This window comes from Elephantulus edwardii, unplaced genomic scaffold (genome assembly GCF_000299155.1).
Source record: "Elephantulus edwardii isolate Elephantulus edwardi_28Jun2011 unplaced genomic scaffold, EleEdw1.0 scaffold00280, whole genome shotgun sequence".
In the NCBI taxonomy this organism is placed as follows: Eukaryota; Metazoa; Chordata; class Mammalia; order Macroscelidea; family Macroscelididae; genus Elephantulus; species Elephantulus edwardii.
In genome coordinates this window covers 2822147-2841356 of record NW_006400030.1, presented here as the reverse complement: position 1 = coordinate 2841356, position 19210 = coordinate 2822147, and the positions used below count along the sequence as shown (strand labels likewise).

Below are 19210 nucleotides of genomic sequence, written 5' to 3'. Positions count from 1 at the left end.
AGCAGTTGGAAGAACCACTGAGCTTTCAATTAGCATCCCAACATGTAACATACTACACCACCAGAGCTTTACACACCTAAAAAAAATGAAAACACAGAACCACACAAGAACACTTAAATGGATATATATCTATACAAAACCCAGCATTTCTGTATCCAAGAGAAGTGAAAATTCAACTACAAAAAAACCTTACATGTAAAAAAACCTTACATGTAACCTTATTCAAACTAGGCAAAACTGAAAGAACCCAAATATCCATCAATTAACAAATGGGTAAATAAAAAGTGGTGTGCCCTTAGTATTCAGTTCAAGAAGGAATAAATGCTACACTGTAGATAAACATTGAAAATACATGTGAAATGGAGGGAGGGCCCATATGGTTCCATTTATAGGAAATTTCCAGAATTGGCAAATTCATAGAGACCATAAGTAGATTAACAGCAGTCAGGAGCTGGGGTAAGGGTGACTAGATTCAAAATACTAATAGCTATGCGATTTCTTTTTATGGTAAGATTATCTACTCTGATCCCTTCATGTTACAGATGAGGAAATTAAGGCTCATAGAGCTGACCCACCCAGGTTTCCATAACTAGTAGGCCTAAACCAGATCTCTCCACATCCACTGAGATATGCTAACCAGATCCTAAAGTCTCCTCTGGACGGCCTGAAAAGCTGACTTTAAGTCAAAACTCCTATGTCTGAATAAACTCAGGCCAAATCAATTTTCCTACAGAGTTAATACAGGATTAATGTTTTAAAACAGAGATCCAGAATTCTTCGGAAATAGCTAACAATTTTTTTCTAAGCAAAGAGTCCTACTCAAAGGCAAAAGAAACGGTTTATATGAATAAGTTATAGTGAAATCACTTCTTAAAAATATATTTTAACTTGTAAGAGAAAGGGAACAGAGCAATCAATCTCCAGACTTGTGGGTGGGGATGGGTGTGTCACCGTCACAGAGGCTCACAAGGCCTCAGCACAGGGAGTCTACCACATAAAGCCAACTCATGTCCTTAAAAGGCCAAAAGGAGAGGAATTAAACTTAGAAGAAACATTTTAAGATGATGCTGTTATAGACACTGTTATAGACCCATAGGCCACAGAGTGAGGGCATTCACTGATTAATAATGACAGTGAGGGTGAAGAGCAGATAAGTCTTTTTAATTCATCCTCCCACTGAGAAGAGAACAACTCTCAAGAGAGCATCCACATCTTGTTTTCAAACCCTGGGAGGTAAGAGAGTGGAAGAGCTTGATGGAGAGAAGAGAAAAAAGACTGGACAGGGGAAGACTGATGAACATGATCAGGCTTCCATCCCAGCAGGGCTGAAAGTCCACTGGTTAATGTTTCATTGAACAGGATGAAAGAGAAAGGGGAAAACAGACACCTGGAATTACATAAAGTCAGAATAATACAAGGCGACCTTCCTCTGCCTCCTTACTGTAAGGCAGCTTGTTACAAAAGCAAACCAGTCTTACCACTGCCAAGCTGGTTTTCTTGACACACCCTTTCTACTCCCACTGAACCCTGAATAGGTCTACGTCGCTGCCTTCCAGAACTGCTCCAAGCACACCTCAGATCCACCTGCTCCACCTGAAATCTAACAAGCTCCACTTTCCTTTCTAACAGGGAGTTCTGGTAACCTAGTGGGTAAGGAGTTGCCAATACCAAGGGAGGCTCCACAGGGAAAACATGGGCAATCTCCTCCCCTATACAGCCTCTGAAAACCAGTTGGGTTCAACTGACCCTGAAAACCAGGGTCAGTTGAGTCGGTTCTGGCTTGACAGCAATGAGCTGAGTTCCTTCCTGACCCTGCCACCAAAGAAATCAAAGAAATAAGAGGATTCAAAAGCAAAAAATTCAGGACATCAATAATTCTCTGTCTACCACACATAATGCACATATCTGTCAAATATTTCTCAAGTCCTAACTTTGTGCCAATTTATGAGTGAGGGTTTAAAACGAAAGCAGCTATTGGGTAAGATGAACAAGAAAACAATCTGTGTGGTAAGTGCTGACTTAGAGGTATACACAGGATGCTAAAAGCCCAAGGAGGTCTCTAACCCACATGCATAGGGAAAATAGTAGCCATCCCGGTGAAAAAGGTACTCTGGAAGATCATGAAGGGCTAAGTTCTACAGAAAGAAGCCGGAGAAGATTATAGAAAGCTGAGAAGGCTGTGGGTAAAAGCACTGAGCATAAGAGAGTGCTCAGAAAAGCCTTTCAGGAATACCAAGTAAAACTGGACACACAGCCCAAGCCACAGGGTTAGCATGAGACGCCCTAGAAAGTGGCATGGCCATTTCTACAGCTGCTCTGGAGAAACCTGCCAAAATATGATTAGTGTAATACCCAAGAGATTGTCACATGCCCCTGAGTGTGAGAATGCAAGAAGGAATTAATAGTTCATAACCTCAGTCAACAGAACAGACACAAAAGCCACAAAATGTGCTTGAGCTTGATTTTAATGATACAGGGCTATTCAATATAATCACTTGGTGATGTGCAGAGATAATGTATAAAACTTCATTGTTTGGGGAGGACAGGTTGAATATCTCTTTACAAAGTTAAAAAAAAGGAAATCATAGAGGAATTAAAGGTTGTGGGAGTGGGAGAGAAAGAGAAAGTACTTGTCCAATCCAACTGGTAACTCACAAGAGACAAACAGGAGATTGAAAACAGCCCACTGTTTTCTGATTACTTGTGTTACTTCATCAAAATATCTACAAACACAAAACCAGCTGAACTCATTCTCTTCCTATTGGTTGGCCCTAACTCAAAAATATCAAGAGTGAATGATTTCATAATTTACTCTCATGCTCTATTTTGTTCTTCTGTTAAAATTACTCTGGCTGGGTGCCATTCCCCAGGACTTCTGCTTTTCACACACAAAACTACAATGTTGCCATTTAGTCCATTCCAACTCAGAGGGACAAAGCAGACCCATTTGCCAGCCAGAGACCAGGAGGATGGGGTCGGACAGGGCCAGGTTATGATCTGTTGTTCACAGGGTCTTCAGATTCTACATCCTGCCAATCCCTGTGGAGAAATAGTTTTTTCCCCTCCTGTACCACATAAATGACTTTTTCATTTTAATTCACTCTCTCTCCATGAGCCTTGTTGTTGTCGTATGCCACTGAATCAGAACTGACCTTTAGCTGACCCTCCCATGGGTTTTCAGAGGCAGTAAATTACACAGAAGATTGTCCATCTTCCTCCTACGGAGTAGCTGGTGGATTAAAACTGTGTGTCTTTGGTATTGCAGTCCCGCTTCTTATCACTAGGCCACAAGGGCTCCGGCCATAAGCCTTACAATAATATTAAAATAAACTCTTGGTGCTTAAGCACCCTTTGCTAGGAGAATAATACAACTGTACTATTTAAATATAATCACTAAATCAAAAAGGGTCACAAAAGAAAGGAAGACACTCAAGGAGATGGAATGGCATATAACAACAGACTTGAGCATATAGGAGATCATGAGAAAGACACAGGATAGAGCAAAGTTCAGATCTGTTGTTCAGAAGGTCACAAGAGTCACAGTTGACTTGATGGTACCAAACAATAATTTATGTGGAGCTCAGCACCTCTCAGAATTGAAAAATATCCTTAATTTGTCATTCAGTATTAGATACAGGGACAAAATGGCAAGCTAACATACATCTAAAATGAATGATTGCCAGAGGGGAAATAAGAACAAAGATACATTCTCAACACTGTGTTGTGTGATGTTAGAATCACTGAGTCAACAATTATTTGGGGGTCTATTATGTGCCAGGTATTGTTTCAGGTGCTTGGAGCACATCACTGAAGAACAAAGATTCATAAGGATTTGCTTAGACACCGTAACGAGTTAATTGCATCAATCAATGGTAATTAATGCCTAGGAATGATTGTCTGAAAAAAGGCAACATGATTTCACTCAAATAAAATAGATTTAAAAAACAAACAAACAAACAAAAAAACTACCAAACAAAAAAAACAAAGATCTTAGTTTTTATTTTGGAGAGCGTAAGAGGAGGTAGCATTTGGAGAAGGCAGACAATAAACAATAGGCATAATGAAGAAAATGGCATAGTGTCAATTATATAGTTAGATGATGATAAGCACTGTAGAAAAAGGAAAACAGACTGGAATCAGGAATTGAGGTTGGTTGGGGAAAGATGACAATTTTAAGCTGGGTGGGCAGGAGAGGCCTCAATTAGAGCTCAGCTCATGCTTTCCGCTGACTTGGTTTCCCTGACTTTATAAATTAAAGAAAGATTCTTTCCAAATAAGAATGAGATTTATATTATGATAGTTACTATTATCTGAAGTAGCATTTCAGTCTCTTGAGTAATATAGACAGCAATGGAAGAAGGGGCAATGGACAACTAGATCCCATCTCCCAAAAGAAAACCACTTCCAGGCATTATTTCCCTAAGTGACAATAAAGAGAATAATTTCCAAACTCCATGTGGGATTTAGGAATAACAAACAAAGTACTACAAATTGTGTAAACACATATTTATTGATGGTGTTACTGTATCATCTATTGTTACATTTTTTTTCTGAATTTTCTTCTACACATTTGTCCAAGCCGATGCCACCACCTGATTTATAATGCAGGACATCATAAGACAAGAACTAATTGACTTAGCTTTTTAAAAATGACTGCATAGAATACACCATTAAAAAGCATAGGCTGATATGGAACAAATACCATTTGATTAACATTAAGAATATCAGGAGTGTCTATCTGGCTTTCCTTATAATGGGAATTTACTTTTTTAACCCAAACAATACTTAACAAAAGTTCCAGTTAAAAAAAAAAGTCCAATTCCAGGTAAATCACCTAACATATCCAAATCTGTTACATAATCTGGGGGATCTTGAAAAATGATACCTAACCCCAAAGTTTCTGTGACAATGAGCTAATGGAAGCAGAATACTTGGCACAATGCCTGATCCTGAAAAGGCATTAAATAAATGTTAGTTTTCTCCACCCCTCAATCTACTCCCTGGTTGCACCCCCACCCCACCCCGACACACACACTTGGTCTGTGAGTAAATAAACATTTTGATTAAACTACACACAGAATGTCAGAGGCAGCCAAGATCTCCTCTCAGTCCCACTAGCCCTGGCAGCCTCTCCACTGTGGAATCCCTGGTTATTTCCTTTCTCAAGGAGGAGATACTATTCTGGTTTGACAGCTATTTTCCTGGACACGCTCTCAGAATTCCCTAAGGTTCTTATCGTGGCTAACGGATAACAATGCAGAGACAATGCAAGTGAATAATCACTTTCTCCAAGCTAAAAGCTTCCTTTATTGACTTCTCTAACTTCCTGTTGGTCCTGCAGCCAAATCAACCTCCCCACACCCCCATTCTCCACCCTCCCCCATTCTAGGCAACTATTAAAAGTAACTTTCTAAAACCTGAAAAAGACATTTAGTGTCCAATAATGAACCACACTAACTTCAATTATTAGCCACTTAAACTATTAGAATATTGCTATATTAGAATATTTATAAAATATTTTTTTATATTTCTAATTTCTTCTTTAACCCTTAATATGCAAAGGAAGGAGTGAAGAAAGTCTCCCAGTAATTCTCTACACACGATAATGTGGAACCTGGTGGCATTAAGCTATACATTGATTTATTTGGTATCCAGAGTGGTAGTATTATCTCTCCTTTACAGGAAAAGAAACTGGGGGGGAAAAAGTCTTCTGATTTATAGTTAAATAATAAACTTTCATCTCTACTCTGGGACAGTATCGTGTATTGCTGTATTTCAAGCACTCAGTACAGGGTCCAGAATATAGAAAGCAGTGACTTTTTACTGGATAGAATGAGAAAATAATAATTTGATTTCAAACCGGGGCCAACATGTGACCTGTAATTGTCAAACATAAACTCAAAATCCCACGGTATGTGAACTGTACCCACAACACCAGAACCTAGGAGTCCACTCTGAAACAGCGTGGCAAGAACAACTTGTGAGGCAATTCTGCTTACTTAGCACATTATTTTCCCCTACAGTTTTCCTTCTTTTGTTTTGGTACTTAGGATATTTGTATAAAAACAGGATCTTTGTTGCTTAGTAATTCATCTGCTCCAGCTGCTTGTGTTCTGTTCTGAATCAAAATTCTCGGTTTTCAGCCACCTCCTCATTTTCATAGAGAGTTAAGTCAATTGGCTGGCCTTGCTCCTTTTTCTCCATTTCTACTGGAAAACAGGGACACAAACTGCTCCTCTATTTTGTCCTTCTCTTTTGGAGTCTGTGCACTGCAGGGGACTTACCATCAATCAAGAGGGTACAAATCCTTGCATCATGCAGTGTCTCTCCTGCATAATCTATTGATGTTCTTGTTGTTAAGTATCATCAAGACCCCTGTGACTCATAGCAACACTATGTACATTAGCTCTGAACCCTGCCCTATCCTGAGCCAATCTCATCATCTCTGACACACCTAATCTCATTTCTCCAGTCACTGAGTCAATCCATCTTATCCTGGGTCTTCCTTTCCTGTGCTATCCCTCCACCCTCCCAACTATGATGTCCCTCTCCAAGGTCTGGTCCCACCTAGCCACATGCCCAAAGTATGTGAGACAGAGTTTCAAAATCCTTGCCTCCAGGGAGCAGCCTGGTTTCATCCTATCCAGGTCAGACCTGTCTGTTCTCCTGGTAGTCCACTCTTCTCCAGTACCACAATTTTAAAACATCGATCCTTCTTACATCCATCCTTACTTATTTTCCAGCTCTCAGATGCATAGCAAGTAACTGCAAAGACCATGGCCTAGATCAGGTGCACCTTAGTCTCCAGACTGACATCGTTGCTCTTCAGTACTCTAGAGGGGTCCCTGACAGCAGACTTTCCCAATGCAATTAATCTTTTGATTTCCTGACTGCTGAGCTCATTTAAAAAATGTTCATTCATCATCAGGATTCCCCTCTTTCTAGTTTCAAACTTCTCCAGTTTCGAGTTGGGCAGAATCACTCAAAACTGATGAAGGTAGAGTAAGTGGTGGCTCTAAAGGCTGGTCATCCAGAGACAATTATGAAAAGGGTTGTTGTTGTTAAGTGCTGTCGAGTGGCAGGCGACTCATAGCGACCCTATGAAGGAGAGTCCTTGATGCTTGGGTGCCTTTCATCCTCCAGGTTCTTAGGGTTTCTGGAGGCAAGCTATTACAGAAGTGGATGCCTCTCCTCCTTCCAAATGAAAAGGGTAGATCACTTATTTATCTAGGTGACCAGGGAAATAATCTCTTACTCCATCAGAGGCTAAAGCAAACAGGAAAATGAATCATCCACCATTCTCATCAATTCAGTTTAAAATATCTTATAGATCACACATACATATTTCTCTAGATCTCTCATTATGGTGGGTGTATATTTTGTTTTCCATTCCAGCAGCTTTTCTATTCCTTTCCCAGAGTTCTCTCTTCTACTTGTCCCATTTCTGAGCCACTCATCATCATAAACTTTGACATGTTAACTCCTGCTCAGTTTATGAACAACAGTGAGTTCATAAAACCCCACCCTCACCAGCAACTCACCCCAAACAAACTCTCACTTCCTCTTTTTCCTGCTGGGAAGAATACTTCCTAATGGAGCAATTTGGCCAGACCCACAGCCTCCTCCTATGTGGTGGTATGTCTACCAACCCAGGACATTCAGAAGCCTCTTACCTGGAAGGCAGCTGCACTCAAAAGTGAAGTCTCCAGTTTGCCGGCAGGTACCTCCATTGACACAAGGGGAGGGTGCACAAGGCACATAGGGGCTGTCACAATGCTGTCCTGTGAAGCCCTGGGGGCACTGGCACTGATAGGAACCTGGCAGGTTGAGGCAGGTGCCACCATGTTGGCAGCGACCCGGAATGTCACACTCATTGATATCGGTCTCACATTTCTGGCCGGTGTAGCCTGAGAGACATCTGCAAGAGAACTGGTTGGCCACAGTAGTACAGGAACTTCCATTTGCACAGGGATGAGACAGGCAGGCATCAGTCCATTGGCACAGTTTACCTAGGAAGGATTAAAAAGAATTCAGCACTGTCCAAAAAAAACAGGAGCCAGAACCATCCTCAACATTCCACCTCTCTGACCCACTAAGTGACATCAGAGAGTTCCTGCAATGAGTATCCCTAAATTCTTAAATGTAACAGGAAGTGTAAATCAGGACATTCTCAAGATCATCTGACACTGGACTCTCCACAAATCTTCAAGGCCTTAAATAAAATACAAAGACTCAGTGAGCACGTGGAGGAGATTTTTAGTCTTAAGAAGCCCAGTCCTCTAGGGGTCCATCATTGTCTGCAGTATATAAACATCTAAAGTGGTCTACTTACTCCCTCACACCCTCCTGACTTTTCATATGTACTCCTGTTTGAAATGAACCTTTCTTTTGTTCACCTAGTAAACTCACTTATCTTGTCAACTCTGATCCAAAGTCATTATCTTTACAAACTCTTAATGTTCCCTCACATTTCCAAATCACTCAGACACACATACACATACCCATGGCCCACCAAAGGGCTCAGATAGCTTGTTAATAATGTAAACAAGGTACCCAGCACCCTCGGGAAGTGAGATCACACAAACAAGTATGGAAATAAGTATGGAACTCTAACATGGGAATTGCTCAGTTTGCCATCCTGTTTGGCTTAAAAGGATATGGAGAGAGGAGCTGGAGTTTCAATACAAAACAGCAGGAGACAACATGCAACAGAAGCCAAGAGTGACAGTGAAGCAAGGCAACAGGAACCAGGAACTTGGCACTAGATGGTTGTGACGGGGCCTGCAGGCCCACAGAGTGAAGAGTGGTAAGTAATTTTTTCAAGAAGGTCCCCCGGTGGGGCCTGGCAGCAGAGGTTGAAAAGTATTTGTCCTGATAGGAAAACTATGTCCTGAATTGTTTCTGTTACTTTGAAGCTGATCCCGATCCCAAGTTGTACCCTGTTAGTTCTCTAATAAACTGCTTCTTCTCTTGTTGTTGACTGCCATCAAGTTGAGCATGGCTCATAGTGACCCTACGAACAAAAGACCTGAAGCCTTTCTATAACTATCATCATTCTCAAAGTTCACAGAGTTTCCAGAAGCATGTTGTTTAGGAAGCAGATGCCAATCCTGCTTCCAAATATGTCTTATTAGTCTTGTGAGATGTTGCAGTGAATTACTGAATCCCGGGATGGGAGGAAAAGTACTAAAGGGTGGAAGAATAGTCCATGTGAGAGATGATGAAGTGCTATAGCAGTTTGGAGAAGTTGGACATCTGGGATTTTAACCTCCACCTCACTAAAATCAGCTTTCTGCTGATCCTTATTAAAGAAATTATTCATCTACATACAGACACACACACCCCTCACATGCATATACACATGAACACAAAGGCACAGGCACACATATACACACATGCACACACAGATAAAGTCACACATACATGCCAAGTTTGCTGTTTCCTGTTATACTACCTGCTATACTCGCAAGGTGAGGCTATTCCTTAGAAAGGGACATCAAGCTTGGAACGATGGATGGTCGGCAAAAAAGAAGACCTCCAATGGGATGGATTGATACTGTGATTTCAGCAATGGGCTCTAGTGTCTCAGAGATGGTGAAAACGACACAGAATAGTGCAGGACTCAGGTTGGTTGTTCATAGAGTTGTCACGAGTAGTACTCAAAGTGACTGCATCTAACAACAACATGCTGGCAAGGGCTGGATCCCCACAAGATGCTCTCAAATCCTTTCTGTTCATGAATGACGAAGGAAGACTGCTGTGCTGGATCTTAAGGCAAGGCTGGACAGGAAAGGAAAGCAAATTTTTCAGAGGTTGAAAGAATACTCTCACAATGCTAGGGAATTTGGTAATCACATCGTTCTCAGTTTTCATTAGCCTAAGTTTGTCTTTTGGAGTTTTTTCCCCTCTTGTTTATTTTTAACTAGAGATGTGAGAATTCACTAAGTTTGTTAATGCTGCTCAAACTGGTTGTCTAAAAAGCATCAGAAGGCAGTGAAGAAAAGCAAGTTAAGAGCTTTGACAGCTTTCCAAAGGTAGGGAAGGTATGAAACTTGAGTGTATAGAAGTACTCTTTACCTATCCAGGAATATTACATCAAAAGGAAAAAGTGAAATAAAAATTACAACACTCACATTTTAGTTATCTAGAGCTGCCATAGGGAGCTCTACTGGCTTAATGGTAAGAAGACGTACTGTCAAATGAAAGGTACATGGTTTGAATCAACCAACTGCTCTGAAGAGAAAAAAAGAGACTATATCTTCCTATGGGGTTTACAGCCTCTGAAAATCTACTGGAGGGTCAGTTACAAGTCAGTTCCAACTGGATGGCACACACACCAACAATAATAAATGTTGCCGTAAGGGGATGACCACAGGTAGATGGCTTTAAAAAACCAAAGATTATCTTCTTAAGATTTGTTGTTGTTGTTATTGTTGTTGTATGCCACGGAGCCAGAACTGACCCATAGCTGACCCTCCAGTGGGTTTTCAGAGGCAGTAATCTCATAGGAAAAGACTGCTCATCTTTCTCCCACAAAAGCAGCCGTTGAACTCAAGGCACATGCCTTCAAATCTTAAAATTTAGGAGGCTCCTTTTTCCCTCTGGCCTCTCCCCTTTCCTCTTTCTGGCTGGAGGAGGGAGAAGTGGGAAGTAGTTTGGGAACTGGTTTGTCCACAACAACTTCCCTATTGTTCCTTGGCTCTCCCTCAGGGCAGAGCCCCTTGTCCAGGCTGGGTAAGAGATGGGCTTGGTCCAGCAGAGATCTTGAGGCAACTCCGTTTCCTTCTGCAGAAAGTACCCCCACATACCTTGTAGTTGAACAGGGGCTAGGAGCTCCCCATTCCCCTCCCTCTTAACAGCAGGCTGTGTGGATTTCAATTCCCATCCTTCCCACCCTAGCTAGGTGTTGTCCATCCTGTACCCTATCATGTGTCTGAGTGTGTGTGTGTGGTTCTGTACTGTCCATGGCCAGTGGCATTACCGCATGCTGGGGTCATTGGGGGAGGGGGGTGGGGTTCACACTGTCCTGTGGTCTTGAGATTTTTATTTTTGCATATGTAATGCTAACTTTGTAAACACTGTGTATTCCCCCTGCCCCCATGGCTGTTGGTGTAAATAAACTGCATCTCCCACTGGTTAAAAAAAAAATAATAATAATAATAATTAGGAGGCTCAAAATCCAAACTCAATATACCAGCTCTAAGGGAAGGCTGCTTCTCTGTCAGTCATGGAAAAAGTGCTGTTTCCTTCAGCATCTGAAGGCCTGGCTTTTCTGGAGATCTCCATGTGATCTGCCTTCCAGGATGTCAGGGAGCTTCCTTGCACAGAAACTTGAGTCTGAAAGGACCCAATCCACTCCCAACAATTCTTTCTCGGTGGTACTGTGGTTCCCCTATTCAAATTGCTTTCCTCCCCTTTTATCTCTAGTGACATAAAAGATGTTACAGGGCACATCCTAGGGAAACTCTCCTTTTATGGATCAGGGCTGTTACATTCCCCCACTAGGGAAACTCTCCTTTCATGGATTAGGGCTGTGTTACATTCCCCTCCTTAATACTCTTTTACTATCTGATTTATCATGTCATGAGGGATCACTACAGAGCTTCTGCACGGCAGTCATTATATAAGTCTTGAGGGACAAAATTCAATCCACGACAACACGTATAACTCAAAGTACTAAGTAAAGAGAAAATGATGAACTGTACCTTTTCATTCTTCATTTTCCCTAATTCCACTGTTAATCACTTACCAGATTAGCTGTGGGATGATATCAAGGATATCATTCATAAAGAGAGCAATAGGTCATTACATAGATGATGAGAGAAGAAAACTGCAAAATGGATGTCAGAAGACCATAAAAATTGCACTAGACAGTCAAGAAGCCAACCAAAGGGGAAAGACAGAGAAATGTAAGAGCTGAACAGATTTCAAAGGACAGCTCAATAAGAGAATAAAAAGTAAAGGACTTGCTCAGCCTTTCTCAAGCTGAGACAATTTAAAGACAAATTCAAGCCTTGAATTGCAATACTTAAAAGGTGCTTTGGGAAAAATCCTAAAGATCTAGAAAGCACCAAAAGAAGATGAAAGGAATATACAATCATTGTACCAAAAAGGATTAGTCGAAACGGAAACATTTCAGAAAGTAGAACATGATCAAGAGCCAATGGTGATAAAGGAAGAAGTTTGAGCATTAGTAAAAAGTAGGGCCCAAGGAATACATGGAATACTAATTGACATGTTTGAACTAAAGGATGAAGCCCTGAACGTGCTCACTAGTCTATACCAATTTCTGTATCAAGAAATTTGGAAGACAGTCACCTGGTCAATCTACTGGAAGAGATCTATATTTGTTCCCATTCCCAAGAAAAGTGATTCAACAGAATATGGAAATTACAGAACAATATCATTAATAATATATGCAAGCAAAATATTGCTAAAGATTATTCAAACATGGTTAAAATAATATACTGACAACAATCAAACAAAAAATCTACTGCTGTCAGATCAATTCTAACTCCTAGTGATTCTACAGCACAGAGGTCTGTCTCATCGGGTCTCCAAGGCTGTAAATCTTTTCAGAAGCAGCCTGCTTCATCCTTCTCCCATTTTGTGGCTGACAGGTCTACACCACTCACTGTTTGGTAGCAGCTAAGTGCTTTAACCACTTTACCACTGTAGTGGTGGTGGTATTGTTAGGTGCTGTAACGTTGAGTACGACTCAGAGACCCTATGACAACAGACCTGAAACCCTATGCTATACTGTAACATCCACATCATCTCTGACACATTAGAGCCCATTGCTCAAGTCACCATGTCAATCCATCCCGTTGGAGCTCTCCTTCTCTTTTGCTGGCCTTCCATCTTCCCAAGCATAATGCCCCTCTCCAATGAATAGCCTTGCCTAGCTATATGTCCAAAGTATAAAAGGTGAAGCTTCACCATTTTTACCTCCTAAAAGTGCCCTGGCTGCACTTTTTAGGGCTCTTTTATTTACTTAAAATGAACATGAAATAGAACTTCTTACTCTGGCAACCTTGTATAGATATAAACAGGAAAGTCACTGAACAGGGTTACTTATGTATGTCACAGAATAGTAGTAGTTACTTGTTGCCTCAGTTTCTTCATTTATGAGTGGGGATAAGCTAAGAAAGTCCTAATAGCTGAGATACAGGTATAACACAAAAAGCAAAAAGCAGAGTAACATTAATTCCTAAAGTGATAGACAAAAGTGGCATTTGCTGAGAACCCTGAATCTTACTGTCAGCAAAGGAAGGAGTTTTAACTTAGGGAGTATTTTAGAGACCTGTTTTAAGTATGAAGGAAGGCAATAACACCACTTCTTCTAGTCAAGATTAAAATGTTTTAAATGAGTATGCCCTTGCCACTATCTTGCCTTGTGGTAGCAAAAGAATTCAGAATGGGCAATCAGGTAGAAATTATTCTCTTAACTACCAAATCTCTTCATTGAATCACAAAGTCACTGCAGTAATAAGCATAATGGAGATAACAACTCATCCTTACTCCTCTCTATCCCTATCAAAGTCTTTTGAGGATGAATCAGTGAAACAAACATTACCAACTAACTGATAGGGTTCATTGTATGAGGATGTTTTAAATTTTTTTGCTTATTAGATTTACAGAACTGTTTCTCATCTAATTTAATAAACACTTATGGTTCACTGTGAATAATGTTCAGATCTTCCTTTGAAGAATTCATAATCTAATCAGACAATAAACATAAAAAGTAATTACAATAAAATGTGATACACAAAATAATAAAACATAGACACTAACTGCCTAAAGGAATTGTGAAAGGACCACTAAGTCAGAATCTTATATGATACTGAGCAGAAGCCAAGTGGAAAAGAGGTCATTCTAGACAAAGGAATGTGCAAGAGTCTAAAGGGAATAGGAAGTATTATCAGGAAACAAGGAGAATTCTGGTGTGACTAATACTAGATGCTTGTGGGGAAACGAGGTTACCAAAAAAGTGCATAGCCTAGACTGTGAAGGGCTATGAAAACACACACACACACACACACACACACACACACACACACCCCTCTTTCATAATCTTTAGGCACTGGAAGCTGGTGAGACTGTAAGAAGATATGCATTTATTATTAAAGATATGGTAGTGTGACAGGTGAACTAGTAGAGAAAGCAGACACAGGGAAACTAATTAGAAAATGACTATAGAGATCCAGGTATCTCTATAGAGATAAAATGTATACTAGACTAAGAGAAAATATAAAAAAGCATAGACAAAAGAGTAATTCAGTTGTTGAAATGGGTTACTCAGCTTAAGTGTGATAAGGACAAGGGAAAGAATGTTTCTAAGGAGTGTGCCATTCATATTGCCATACTGAATTTGAGACAACTATATAACAACAAGCTAGGAAGCAGGAGTGGCATCCACTTCCGTAATAGCTTGCCTCCGGAAACCCTATGAACCTGGAGAGAGGATGAAATTCACAAAAGTGTTGAGGACTTTCGTTCATTGGGTCACTATGAGCTGCCTAAGACTCAACAGCACTTAACAACAACAACAACAACAACATATAATTTCCAAGGGGAATGATCAATGGATAGTTAGAATGAATCTAATGCCAGGTTAGGGAGCTCTGGTAAGAAGCTGTGTATCAATCTCAAAGGCATAAAGTTCAAATCCACTATCTGCTTTATAGGAGAAAGATGTACACTCTCCTCCAGTGTGATTTACTAGTTATGAGTAGTAAATCAGCTATGAGTCAGACTTGATGACACACAACAACAAGGTCAAGGTGGAGATGGAGCTGAAGTGAGGACTATGAGAACTATCTGTAACTCTTGAAACAACTCTTGAATCAGCGAGAAAGTGAGATGCCCTACAGAGAGTGTAATATGGATGAAAAGAGGGCTCAACACAAAATTTCAGAAACACAAACATTCAAGGGATGATAAGTAGATGAAAACACAGCAACACAGAAGCAGGAGGAGCAGAGTTTAGAAAATCTAATGTCTTGAATATGAGAGGAGAGACTATCTCAAGAAGGAAGTGGTCAATAGCATCAAAAGTTTTTTTCTTTTATGTGGACTCTTAAGCTTGCAGCTGATGTCCATCTAAATCTAGCCACAGAGGGCTGGAAATGAGTTGAGCAGAATCCAACCTGTTGAAGAGAAGATGATCCAAGCTGCAAATAAGGGTTGACTGCTGCAACTTGATGGCTTGTTGCTTATGGACCCAGATGCTCAAAATGTCCAAGCTGGATAGAGGATCCTTCAGCAAAGGGACATGCTTACTTCCTCAGAGAGTACTGGTTTGACAGGGATGTGCAAATCAGCAACGGAGTGACAAGAAGGCATGAGGCATGAAGACTGGCTTACACACTTTAACAAAAATCGTCACTGGTGAGATAATTGTAAGGGAGGTAAAAAAAACCCCCACAATATAAAAGAACAAAATATAATGTAAGTTAAAGACTGTGTGGAACACAATGTACATGCATGAAACAAAAGGCATATAAAAATATTAATAAAAATATAATTTTAGAATGTTTTTCTTCTACTGAGAGTATATTTCTTTATATGAAAGAATTCTGATCTCCGATCCTGGCTCACTCTTTGAGTTAAATACTTTTAAGTGATAACTTTTTCCTTTCTCCAACTCTGTTCCCTAAAACCATCCAAAAGAAGCTGAGTATAATTGCCTGGGACAGTTCAGCTCCTTATCAAGTGATAAAAGGGCTCCAGAGCTGGGGGATATTAAAGAGTCAGACACCAAGATATAAAAGGAACGGCATAGGAAGAAGTTCATAGGAAGAAAGTATGGATCAAATATCATCTGTTACCTGTAAAACCAACTTGGCAGGTGCACTCATAGGTCTCCCGACTGAGCATGTGGCAGGTACCTCCATTCAGGCAGGGACGAGACATGAAGCATGGGTGAGAGGTAGAGTACTGGCAGTCCTCGCCTGTGAACCCAGGGGCACATCGGCAGGTGGCTTTCCCCAACATGGCCTGGGCCACACAAGTCCCACCATTCTGGCAGCGATTCTTCTCACAGGGGTCTCGATGTTGGCAATATTCTCCCAAGAAGCCATCTGGGCATCTGTATAGAAAAGAGAGGAGTCCATTAAAACATCTCCTTTTATCCCCAGACTTATAATAAGAGAATGCAGTTGATTCACAGAAACACTGTGGCACAAGAGATCTGAAGACACAATCTTCAACCACCTAACTTTAAGATAAGGAAGATATCCTGAGAGAACTCATGTTCCATGCTTTCCTGTATATTGCAAGGAGACAGAACAAATACCAAGTGGGGCTGGCAAAGATAATTACCATGACCCTTATGCAAGGCAAAATACATGCATGGAGTTTATCATCACATAAGTACAAGCTAGTCTGGGCTAAATGAAACTTTCTGTCAAGTATTATTCATACTTGTCTGCTTAGATTCATTAACTTCATTTCAACTAAGCCATCTGATCAAATTAAGACATTCACATGACTCGTCCTACGATCTCCCTGCATTTAAAGTATGTTAGATACAATTGTGTTTTGTGTCAAACATCAGAAAGTAATAAGTCCTTCTTTATCTTGTTTTCAATGAAACATCAATTGGCCTACTAGCTTACTGGGTTAAATTCAAATGGGCGAGACTGAGCTACAGAAAGAGGAAGGTCATATAGAAATAGGGAAGAGTTCAAATAGGGCATTCTGAAATTCATCAATGTATAAGCAGCAGGCAGCTTTTCTAACCAAACAAAAATACACAAAAAAATCATTAAAATAACATAAAGTATCTTTACTTATGTTATTTTAACAGAGTTAACAGAGCTTAGAAGTGAAAGGGAAGCAAATAAAACTTTTCAAAGTATGTAAAAAAATATACGACCAACAAATGTTCTTTGCTGTTATATCATAACCAACTCATAGCTGACCCTGCAGGGAGTTTTCAGAGGCATCAAATTGCATGGGATGATACTGCCTATCCTCCCAAGGAACAGCTGGTGGATTTGAACTGCATGCTTTTGCGACTGCAGTGCCACCAGAGCTCCCTAAAATAGATAGATACCAAATAAATATCTATTTCTCTTGAAAAAGAGAGTAAGTACACCACCCTAGTATTTTCATCTCTATTTAGTTATAAATTGAGTGGAGTGGAAGTGGGGAAATACACAGAAAAAAATTAAAATGTCTAACTTAGTATACAAAATCTCCCCATTAAACCAGTTCTTCATTCACTTAACCTTCCTATAAAAAAACCACCTATAAGATAACTTTAATTTAAAAAAACCAACTGCTACTGAGCTGATTTCAAGGCATGGAAGCCCTCTGTGTGTGAGGAAAACAGTGCCTGTTAGGGATTTTAATGGCTGCTTGGTCAGAGAGGGGTCACCTCATCTCCCTTCTCAGATGTCTCTGGAAAGGATCAAAAGTCCAACCGTTTGGTTAGCAGCTGAGTGTATTAACTATTTGCACCGCTGAGATACTCCTGAAATATCTAAGATACCATATAAACCAAAATGAAGGAAGAAAAACAATTAAAGAAAAACATTTTATAAACTTTTCCACATTCTTCATTGAGCTTTAAGGAATTCTTTTCTTTACCACTCCTTGAACCATATATACTAAATCATTCTGGAATTTGTATATCATTTTTCTCCAAATAGTGTTTTAAAAAGCATGGGAAATTTCCATTTTCACAACACATACACTGCTTAAATGGAATCTCTAAAAAACACCATAGATTTTTGTCCCTTGACAGTCTGTCCTAGACATTGGGTTCAAGCTTTCTCTCTATTTTACTTTTCCAGAGGGTAGAAAACCTACAGATCTGTTCTATTATTACCTCAAAGACAATATAAATATACTCAAAGCCAATTCTGTCTTCTACTCAAAATCAGCTCATTTCCTGCCTTCTATGATCAGTGCTGGTATCCTCACTCTCCTGATCATTCAGACCTGAGTATACTAGGGTCATGTTAGCTACTGCTTGTTCGTGTTGATTACATCCAGTCTTTCATTATCTATTACTTGGCAAGGTAAAGTCTTCAAGGATCATCAACTCAAGTAACTCATTGCCATGGAGTTGGAAGTGACCTATGGCTGATCCTCTAGTATATTTCAGAGGTTATAAATCACATGGGAGGAGATTGTCCATCTTCCTCCCTTGGATTATTTGGTGGATTTGAACCACCAGAGAAGAACAGCCTTTGAATTAATAGCACAACTCCCTACAGAACATGCTATGAGAGTTCTGAGTAAAGAAGAATGTTCAGTTACTAGAAAACTAAGTTAGAACATGCCCAAAGCAATGATGCACTAGTTAAAATGGCTAGAGGATGGAACAAAATTGATAGCTAGCCACAGAGGTAGTGATATAGCTGGCCACAGTGTCCTCACTCCTTCCTAGAACTGTGTTAGGGACTTATGGTGGGACCAGAGGCAACTAGAGCTCTACGCACCTTCCTGAATAGGTGAAGCTAAAGACAGGAATTAGTGAGGGCAGTGCATAGCCTGAAACTCAGGACTGGCTGCAGTGGACAGTGAAGAGTCTATACCTCAGGAGGTCAGAGGTCTTGCTTGGAGTCTCACCTGGGACTGGGATCTTACACAAGGTACGTACTTTAATGACTGCTAATTCTCTCACATTCTAGAGAATTAATAAAGCTACCTACATCACAGGATTGTTGTAGGGATTAAACAAAATCAATCATGTGAAAAACCTCATAAGCATAAAAAGCTTTGCAAATAAGAAATTTTTTCTCTCTCTCCTTTGTACTTATTGAGGAAAATATGTCTTTTTTTAAAAAATCACAGCTTGGTTTGATAATAGAACAATTTTTGTTTACTTAAATAGCAAAGACTTCCAATGAAGTTGGAAGTGCAGCTAAAATTAACCATGAGCTATATTATTAAAAGCATTTGAAGCTTATTCAAGAAATCTGTTACGGATGATGTTAAAAACTGCAACACAATTCTCATTCACAGTGACAGTCCTCTGGGTATTAAGTCTGGCAGATGACTCTTGATTATCCCATATGGGAAATATCTACCTTATAAATAATGGCACATTTTACTCTTGGGTGGGCTTTGCCTGCCTTTGCTCCTGGTCCATGATTCCACCCTTCAATGTGGCACCTACTAGGAAAATGCAAACTCATATTACTATTAGCATCATACATATGTTGTTGTTGTTATGTGCCATCGAGTTGTTTGCGAC

At 40.1% G+C, this 19210-nt stretch overlaps 1 protein-coding gene across 1 annotated transcript in view; it reads right to left on the bottom strand.

The window, feature by feature from the left end:
* Positions 1-19210, bottom strand: part of NOTCH2 (notch 2) — a 188879-nt gene that overhangs the window by 73635 nt on the left and 96034 nt on the right. Inside the window, exons 3-4 of the mRNA XM_006900324.1 lie at positions 15831-16090; positions 7674-8009 (exon numbers count right to left, since the gene is read on the bottom strand). Of these exons, the coding sequence (XP_006900386.1) occupies positions 7674-8009; positions 15831-16090 (596 nt within the window). The remainder of the gene's footprint in view (positions 1-7673; positions 8010-15830; positions 16091-19210) is intronic.